Here is a 9,015-nt window from a genome sequence, read left to right as displayed (position 1 = left end):
GTGCCGGCGGCAACATATTAGATAAACGACGAGTACGTTTGTCTCCCGACTCATTGGAAGCCCAAACATTGCTGGACGATTGGACCAGAGCGGAGAAAAGAATCCAAGGAATGTAACTTTTAGATGACGAAGTTGAAGATTTTGATATTGAAGGAACGAATACGACAGGAACGGGAAATGGAAGTAAGTGAAAATGTAAAACAATAAAAATGTAAAAGAACTACGTGAACTTTGATTCCCTAAGGGGATACGTAGATAACTTAAATAAATACAAGTTCTTTTTTTTTCTAATAAATTTTAATTTGTAATTTGTAATGTTTAATTTATAATTTTTTTAACATAATAATTTTGAACCATGACGAACCGTGAACCGAACTGTGAATCGGTGGTTTCGAACCGTGAACCGTAATCGTCTTGGGCGGTTAAAGTTAAGGGTCGACTTGTCTGAAACCCTCGAACCGACGATTTTGAATTGTCGAACTGTCGATTTCGAACCGTAGTCAGGTCTAAACCTCAATTGATGAGTAAATAAAAATATTAATTGATTAATTAATTAATTAATTAATAGCCCCATTTCTCATGCACCGGTAAAACTACGATTTTATGGATATATTTACTACCGAATGGAAAAGAGCCCGACAACAAAAAGGGCTCCAGGCCAACAGGCTCTCTCACTTTACGGCCCAGTCTCAGCGCTGGGAAAACGTGACTTTCCTCCATCGCTAGATAGGTCTCATCCGCACCGTTGATGTCGAATTAATTTTCTTATTTACCCAACAAATATTAAGAAATTGCCCCTCTATCCCTCTCTATTTACTCCTGTTCCCTCCCGTCTGCATTACTCGTATGCCAGCCGGACCCAGGCTAATCTTGTCAGTATGACGTTTCGGTGTGGCATTTTTGTCATTGTGCACTTTTTTTTTTCTAACCCTGTATTATTTGTACGGCACCATCTTATCCAGATCATTTTCCGCACTCAAAATCCCTAGGTCGTCTTTTTCGCCGTCTCTTCTACTGCGTCCGTTTCTTCCCTTCCGCCGTCGATCGACGGCATCGCTGCCATTTGATCAACGCCACCGGCCCACCGGAGCGGTCTCCGCCATCTTCCGGTGTCGCCGCCTTCCCCTCGCTCTCGCTTCGTCTTTTTTTGCTTTTTTTTTTTTACTATTTTGCCCTTTGTCCTTTTCCTCCCCTGTCTCTCTCCCTACAATTTATTTATTTTTAAACCCATAGTTATTACGATCGCATAATCCTGGTGTTTTCGTGGGACACGAGACACCTCGGTCAGAGACGTGGCGGGACCCAGGTATGTTGAGTGGCACGCGGACAGCGGATGCGACGCACGGCACGAGAAGCAAGCGAAAGGAACGCGACCCGTCGGGCTCGCCTCGGGCTCGATATCCAGCGGCTGCAGGGCCCGAGCCGAGTCAGGCTCATCCTGTCCCGGGTCCGGTTGCTGCCGGCGACAACAACCGGCTACTGGCCGGTTGCCTGGCGCATGAATTCCTAACCAGAGGAACGCTGCTGGGGAAGCGATGGGGAAACGAAACGGCCGGCGGTCCGGAGCGGGACACGGCGGGGGGTTCTGCCGAGTCGACTCGGGGCCAGGAACAACAGCCGAGCTCGTACGCGGAGGTGACCTATTTGCTGAAGGCGGAGGGAGCCCGCATTCCCGGCGTGGTCAACCCGACCCAACTCGCTCGTTGGCTCGAGAGGTGAAGAAGCCAAATTGTTGTTTTGTAATTTTACAATGCAGTGCATAAGTTAAATTTCTTTCTCATTATTGCTTTTAAGGGTGTCGTGGTTTGTAGTTCAGTATAATCCGTAGGCAACCCAATTAGTAGCTAGTGTTTCTAATAATCTATTAAGCTCATGGTTGACAGAGATAACCCTGACGATGTGCGACTAATTCACATGCTTAGCTCGGACGTATACTATCACCACTGATCTATACTGAGAGAGCCCACAAGAGGCGTTTCCGGTTGCTCAACACTTTCCGGAAGGTCACAGGCTCTAGCTCAGCCTCAACCGACCAATAGCACATGCATATATAATATATATTATATATAATTAGATTGTTTTAATAAAAATCTAAAAAAAATTATTAGATTATTTTAATAAAGGTCCAAATATATATTTGTTGAATTGTTTTAATAAAGTCCAAAAAAAAATATTTTCTATTAAAATTTAAGAAAAAATCTAAAAAATAAAAGAAAGATAAAAAGAAGGAAGGTAAACGATCATTTTTTCTTTTTTCAAGATTTTATTATTTGTAAAGTCTTTCTTTATTAATTTATTTACATAAGTTATAAGACTATGAAGAGTAAAGTATGAATAGAAAAGTTCATTCTCTAATTAAAAATTTAGTTTTATTAATATTATCATTTATCAATATATAAGCTTATAACGTAAGTTACTACTTATCTATATTTTTTCTTATTGTCAATATTCAATATTGTATTGAAGTTAATATTTTATGATTTTTCTTATAGATTTGAAAGAGTTAAAATAAATCATCCCAATTTTAATTATCATAGAATAGATTATATCAATTGCTTTAAGCATAAATCAAGCTTTATTATTTTTCAACTATTATTTTCACGGTTTGTATTTGTTTCATTTTTAGCTTTGTTACTGATTTTGGGTATTTTATTTTTACATTTGAAATTTGTAGTACGAATATGTTTTTAAAGAAATATCAATCTTGGAGTAAAAAAAAAAAAAAAAAAAAAAGAGTGGAACAAATTATGTTCTTTGTAAGTTTTTTAAAGCTAGCTCTTCAATTGAAGATTCAATTGATGAGTTACAAAAAGAAAGTCAAGAAGAGCTAAATGATCATACAACAAATAAGCAACAATCGAGTAATTAAGTAGAACTAAATGATAATGCAATCAATGGGTGGGAAGAATTGAGAGAAAATGATAATCAAAATCATACAATGAATGAGCATAAAGAATTGAGAGAAGACGAAGATAATGATTTAAATATAAATGACTTAACAATTTTACGTAGAGGTGTTAGAAAAATATATTTTGAAGAAATTTAGGAAATGAATTATATTAATTTTTAAAATTTTATATTAAATTATATTTAAATTGTGCGTTTATCTTTTTTTTGCCTAAGGACTTCCAAAATTCAGGACCGGCTCTGGACGCACGACACAGCAAAGTCCAATAGGATTGCGATGGCTCAATAGGCGTACAGTGAATTCGTACGAGTGTACGTTACGCATGCACCATTAGTCGCCGGCTTACTTGTAAATCAACGCTACCAAGTGTACATGCATCGAGCACATAGGAAATGATATGAGTTGATTATAGACTCAAATAAGTTACACAGATTATTACAAAATTAATAAAAGTTCTTATAATCTTTAACGGTTGATCAAATCTGAAGTGGTATGCACAGTCAATCAACTAATAAATACCTAACTAACTAATAAATACCTCATTAATTTTCTAACTTTAATACTTTGAAAACGTTGCTTGGGCATTCATGGCATGTCGGGAAAAGGAGGAAGGCATTGCTTAGTTTAAAATTTTAGAAATTTATCGGCAAAAGATTGTTTTTTTTTTACTTCAAGTTAGTGATATATATATTAGTAATGTATTATTCAATCCATTATAATATCACCAGCGAATTAAGATTGTTTACACCAGACACCAAATTAATGCTGAATGCTGAATTGTCGTAGCGTTAGGCATGCCTGCCTGCGTGCGATCCGAGCACTGTTAGTTGAACAGTTAAATTGCATGGACCACGTCGATAACTTTCTCATCACATGGGCTGGTAACCCTTGCAGTATGCAGGGTCCCGGCCCCTGCATGATTGTGTTAATTCTATTCTATAGTTAGTTGCTAAGCTATAATTATATTCCATTCTTTATAAGGCAAACATGCAAATATATATATCCATGATTGAGGAATATAATAGTTAGGTTCTCTATTTAGTGATAACATAAATAAAATAGAGATTTCTCATAAGATTTGAAGCCAGGGATATGCAACACTTTGATGGGCTGAAATAGTTAAACACAATGATTAGAGTACGATTAGCATCTTTTAAGCCGTACGTGACACGTATCCATTAATCGTTGGGCAATATATCGTGCTAAATGCACGGAGATAATTGTGGGGACTTTGTAATTGTCTTCTTGATTTATTTCTAGCTAGAACAAATTAATAACCATGCATTGAGATGGAAAACCATACTAATTGTTATCTAGTAGTAAGAAAGATGAAGAGAAAGAAAGAAAGTAAAAGGAGATGGAAAATATATATATAATTAATCCATTGTTCTGATTTAGAGGAACTGAAGAAAAACGGATCTCATAGAGCTAATTGACGTCGGAGTGAAGTTTAATCAGTCGATCGGTTCGATTAGAAAAGATAAAGCAGCAAAATGTTCAATACTGCTACAATAAGACCCCCCTTAGCTAGTCTTGTCCAATGAGGCGCAGCGCGTCAACAGATCGACAAACGCCAGCACAATCGCCTTGTGGTTCTTCCTCTCGTTGAGCCTCAAGTAGCAACGAAGAAGCTCCTGCAGGCCGCGCCACTCCCTCAGCTCGTGCGCCGCCACCACCTCCTCCATCGACGCCAGGAAGTCACGGTACGGGTCCTCAGACAAGACGGCGATCCTCTCGCAGCAGGCGACCTCGCTGTCGAGCTCGTCGGAGTACTCCTCCACGATGGATTTGCTGGTGCAGGGCGAGTAGAAGAACCTTTCAGAAGTGACGGGGCGCGCGAAGAGCTCGTCGGAGTTGCTGAGCTTGCGATCGCGGTCGGAGCTCAAAGACGACGACGAGGGGAGGGTGGTGGAGTCGTCGTCGTCCTCGCAGGGCAGAGGGGAGCCGAGAGGGTGGGTGAGGGAGAAGGGTGGGGAGGCGGTGGAGTAGGAGGTGGAGCAGAGGTAGTTTCCTCGGAAGGATTGCGTCTTGGCTTCTTGGATGCAGATGGGGCCAATAGAGTTGAAATATGACTTGATCCTTTCCATCTTTCGATCCCTTTAACTACCTTCCACTTCCTTATTCACGCTAGCTAGCTAGCTCTCGTCGACGTTGAATCTCAGGTTTCCTGTGTCTCGGGAGTTCTGGGAGTTGAAGCAGGAACCTCGATATATATCACGAGCTAGGACGACTCACATTTTTTACTCGTTTATTGGGCGGTATTTAATCTCATGTACCTGAAGACTGAAGGAAAGATTCAAGGATGTCAAACAAAGTTGCTGCTAGCTGCAAGTGAAAAAAATAAAAATAAAAATAAAAATTGAACAAGATACTTTGATTAATTACGTACCTACTCCAGCGAGTAGATCAAATTGGGTGGGGCAACTCGGCATGAAGAGCTGGATGGAACTGAAGGACGACGATCAGTTTGGAAGGGTGACGGAGTGGGAGGAGCTAGCTAGTACTGATGGATTAAGTTGAATCGAAACGCACCGGATCAAACAGGATTGACAGAGGATCTAGGTGAGTTATGAAAATCAGACAGAAAAGGCAGTGCGGTATTAAAGGGGGTAGTTGGGTTGTAAATCCGTTGGGCATCCCCATTCCGATACAAGTTGAATGGACGCCGGCGTGGCAAGCTTTCGATCTAAGAAGATAGGAAGAGAATATAGCGCGGCCATTCAGGGATGGACATTTGGCAGTTCAAACTGACGAGAGACAATAGCTGGGGTACGGGCGGATCCACGATCATTTGGCAAACGAGTGGTGAAGATCTATTCCTCGCTGGATCGACAAGACGTTAAAGCGAATCCTTGCATGGCCCATGCATTTGGATATGTACAAATTATATGCCCACCAAATGCCAAAACACAATGAAGAGTTTCAGATGGTCCCGTTAATTCACTTATTCGGACTTCACTTCTCGCAATGAAACGTCCAACGCTCGTGAGCTGCAGCAACTGCTTTCAGCCAATTTTTTTTTTAAATCCAATTTGGATTAATTTCAATTTGTAAATCGAGTTTTTGTCCCTTTTTTTAATTATGGTTGTACTGGTATTAATATATATTTCCAGGAGAAAATTATATTTTCAGTTCGGTAACTTATATTCTTTTCAATTTTAATTTTGTTATGAGTTAATTTATGTTCTTAGTCCTATAACTTATAATAATTTCTAATTTCAATTCATTTTTCTCTAAATTTGAAAATTTTCAACTAAAAATGTCTAATTTGTGATTGGAATGCAAAAAGTACATAGATTATAAAAAATCAAAATCTCCAAATTTAATTTACAACTCATCATTTTCCGTTGAAAAAATTCAATTTAAAAAAAAAAGGATTGAAATTGAAAAATATTACAAGTTACCGGACTAAAAATATAAATTAACTCATAACAGGATTAAAATTAAAAAAATATAAATTACAGAACTAAAAACGTAATTTTCTCATACTCCCAGAGCTAGAGATATTGCCAGATCAGAATGAGCAAGAAAGTTTAATTAGTGCGATTATAAATGGCATGAAGTGATCAGTACTGAAGACTAAAGTTGTCACTGATTAAATAGGAATTAAGAAATTAGAGTTTTATTTATATATATATATAGACACCACTTCTGTGAAGAAGGAGCGGTGGTGGATGGAAGTAGGATATATATACAATCATTGATTTCTCCCAGTGATAATGGGATCCACTCAACGAATTATAATTTGTTTGATATTTTTTTTTATCTTATTTATGGTAGAATAAGAGAAAATTATTTTCTAATTATCATCCTTGTCAAGTTGTTGTATATATATATCAAGCTTTTTTATAGTTCATTTATCAAATTATATAATTTTAAGATTTAAAAAAAAATACCTTTTTGAAAAGATCATTCGAAGAAGAAAAGTTTTTTTGGTTTTTATTGTAATTTTGTTATCTTTCTTTTGGAATTAACTAGGAAAATTTTCAGATAAATTAATTTGACAGTCAATCTTTTTCGATGATTTAAATATTTAATAATCCTTGAGAATTAATTTTGAAGTAGTTTTTAGTATTTCAAGTGAATCCATAAAGTCAACAATTAATTTGATTTGCTAAAAGAATTTTCAATCTCTAAATAACAAATAACATCATAAATATATATTGTGTGAATATTTTGACATAGTGCCACAAATGATATTTATTATGCATTTATCGGTAAATGTTTGACCATTTCCATACTATGAGCTTACATTGATTCAATACGACTTTGGTTCCCTCTATCAAAATCCATACACAACAAAAGAAACAATAAATTAATAATTCCCAACGCAAATTGCAATTTGCATGCATATGCTCTCCTTCTACGCGGGCGGCCAAAATTCTTGCGCTGCTTTCACACGCGAAAGTTGACTATATGCTTACAGTAGCAACCACCTTCCTTCCTTATTCACGAGACCAAAAAAACGAAACAAGAAATGGACGCGATCAACACTACCTAGACATCTACCAACCGTTACACAGTGACGGCAGACCGTCGTTTCCCGTTAACTCTCCCTGCCTCCGTCCAAATCCATCGGCTCTCGCTTCACCTCCGCCTCTGATTTCGAGCTCGCGCCGCTCTCTACTCGGTTCCGCTTGAAACCGATCGAGACGCCGAAGAGCCTCGTGGTCGTCGAGCAGACCTTTTTCCCCGGCGGCGGCGGCGGCGGCGGCGCTGCCGTCTCCTCTTCATCGCTATCGTCCTGTTCCATCGGCGACGACATCGCCAGGTCTGGCGGCGAAGCCGTCGTGGTTGGTCCGCCGCCTATGTTCGCGGCGACGTTATGCCGGCAGCTGGGTGCGTACTTGGACATGAGATTGAGGATGTTGTTGCACAAGTTCTTCATCTGGCTGAGTTCTCGGCAGAGGCTCGTGTTCTCGCGCCGAAGCCGGTCATTCTCCTCCACGAGCTCCGTCGTCGCGCCCCTGCTTTCCTCCGCTGGTTGCGCGCCGCCGGTTAAAGGGATCGTCGTGATGACCCGCTCCTCCCCAGAATTAACGGGCGACTCGCCGGGGATCGCCTGGGAGGCGGGCGGAGCCGCCGTCGAGGACGGGGCAGAGGAGATCTTCCGGCGGTGAATTTCGCAGAGCAACCGCTTCTCGCCGCGCCGGAAGAAGTCATTAGCGAATTCCCACCTGTCCGGCACGATCTTCCGGAATCCCTAAAAAAAGTTTCCGATTCAACTACGTAAATCAACTAATCGATCGAGAATTACCAACTCAAAGCAGGGGATAGACAAAACGAATCGATCACACACATAGGTATTGAGCTGGCGGACGAAGCTGGAGAAGTTGTTGTGCTTGAAGTACTTAGGGAGGACCTCGCTGGCAAACTCTGCCGGGCGCCAGACTACGAAGGTGGTGCCGTCCATGTTCCATGAGATGACGTCGTCGATCGAAGGTTCGTCCACGAGCTGGTACGTCTTCGTCAGGAACGGCGTCGGCGTGGAACGATGCCCCTGCTCGTGCGCCGAAAGCGGGGGCCCTCCTTCCTCTGTTGTCGGCGAAGATTCCGCCGACGGGCGAGCCATAGTTACCGCCCGATGCCGAGATTCGAAAAGTTTCGCAGGGACGAGAAACCACCAAGTATAAATAGAAAGAGGCAAAAAAGGAAAGAAAGAAGCAGAAAAGGGTATCTGTGGCGGTGGAAGAGGAAGAAGAAGAATAATAATAGAATAGATTTAGATTGATGAGGAAGAGACAGAAAAGGGTAGGATATGACGACGAAACCGATGGAAAGGGCGAGAAGCTACTACACCCTTTGGAGAAGGTTCCAGGAAGACAGTGCTCGTTCCTGGTCCAACCGACGGGCGCCGGTCAAATGAGATGATGGTGTGGCTCTACGAGACTACGATTCCATCCTGCATACCGCCTCCCATCACTGCCATTGCCACGGCCACGTGGACGGTAGCCAGGTCAAGACGGTGACGTGGGGCGGTGGAAATCGCGGCGCAGCATTTGGAATAAGCCTTACGACTTCCCCACCGGAAACGAACGACCGTCCGGGAACCGAACAAGGCGGGCAACGCCGAACAGGAAACAGATACGGTTCTGACCGCCGCAGCC

At 41.1% G+C, this 9,015-nt stretch overlaps 3 protein-coding genes across 3 annotated transcripts; 1 reads left to right on the top strand and 2 right to left on the bottom strand.

Annotated features, from left to right (window-relative positions):
- The first annotated feature begins 843 nt into the window (after positions 1–843).
- LOC122010678 lies at positions 844–1,765 on the top strand. Its single transcript, XM_042567185.1, has one exon. The coding sequence runs from the start codon at positions 1,309–1,311 to the stop codon at positions 1,717–1,719; it is 411 nt and encodes a 136-aa protein (XP_042423119.1). The 5' UTR covers positions 844–1,308; the 3' UTR covers positions 1,720–1,765.
- A 2,587-nt stretch (positions 1,766–4,352) lies between these two features.
- LOC122010667 (transcription repressor OFP13-like) lies at positions 4,353–5,904 on the bottom strand. The gene is made up of 2 exons (XM_042567178.1): positions 5,298–5,904; positions 4,353–5,191 (listed from the first exon to the last, which is right to left on the bottom strand). The coding sequence occupies exon 2, from the start codon at positions 4,993–4,995 to the stop codon at positions 4,432–4,434; it is 564 nt and encodes a 187-aa protein (XP_042423112.1). The 5' UTR covers positions 4,996–5,191; positions 5,298–5,904; the 3' UTR covers positions 4,353–4,431.
- A 1,296-nt stretch (positions 5,905–7,200) lies between these two features.
- Positions 7,201–8,656, bottom strand: LOC122036810 (heat stress transcription factor B-2b-like). Its single transcript, XM_042596237.1, has 2 exons — positions 8,208–8,656; positions 7,201–8,111 (listed from the first exon to the last, which is right to left on the bottom strand). Exons 1-2 carry the CDS (start codon positions 8,478–8,480, stop codon positions 7,455–7,457), a joined length of 930 nt encoding a protein of 309 aa, XP_042452171.1. The 5' UTR covers positions 8,481–8,656; the 3' UTR covers positions 7,201–7,454.
- Between the last annotated feature and the right edge of the window lie 359 nt (positions 8,657–9,015).

This window comes from Zingiber officinale, chromosome 1A (assembly GCF_018446385.1).
Source record: "Zingiber officinale cultivar Zhangliang chromosome 1A, Zo_v1.1, whole genome shotgun sequence".
NCBI lineage: Eukaryota > Viridiplantae > Streptophyta > Magnoliopsida > Zingiberales > Zingiberaceae > Zingiber > Zingiber officinale.
This window is presented reverse-complemented; position numbering and strand designations above follow the sequence as displayed.

Bases quoted from the DNA above. Each gene is read 5' to 3' on its own strand.
- LOC122010678 (XM_042567185.1), top strand. From the start codon at position 1,309: ATGTTGAGTGGCACGCGGACAGCGGATGCGACGCACGGCACGAGAAGC.
- LOC122010667 (XM_042567178.1), bottom strand. From the start codon at position 4,995: ATGGAAAGGATCAAGTCATATTTCAACTCTATTGGCCCCATCTGCATC.
- LOC122036810 (XM_042596237.1), bottom strand. From the start codon at position 8,480: ATGGCTCGCCCGTCGGCGGAATCTTCGCCGACAACAGAGGAAGGAGGG. The intron at 8,112-8,207 runs GTGTGTGATCGA...AACTTTTTTTAG, and splicing joins TCCGCCAGCTCAATACCTAT to GGATTCCGGAAGATCGTGCC.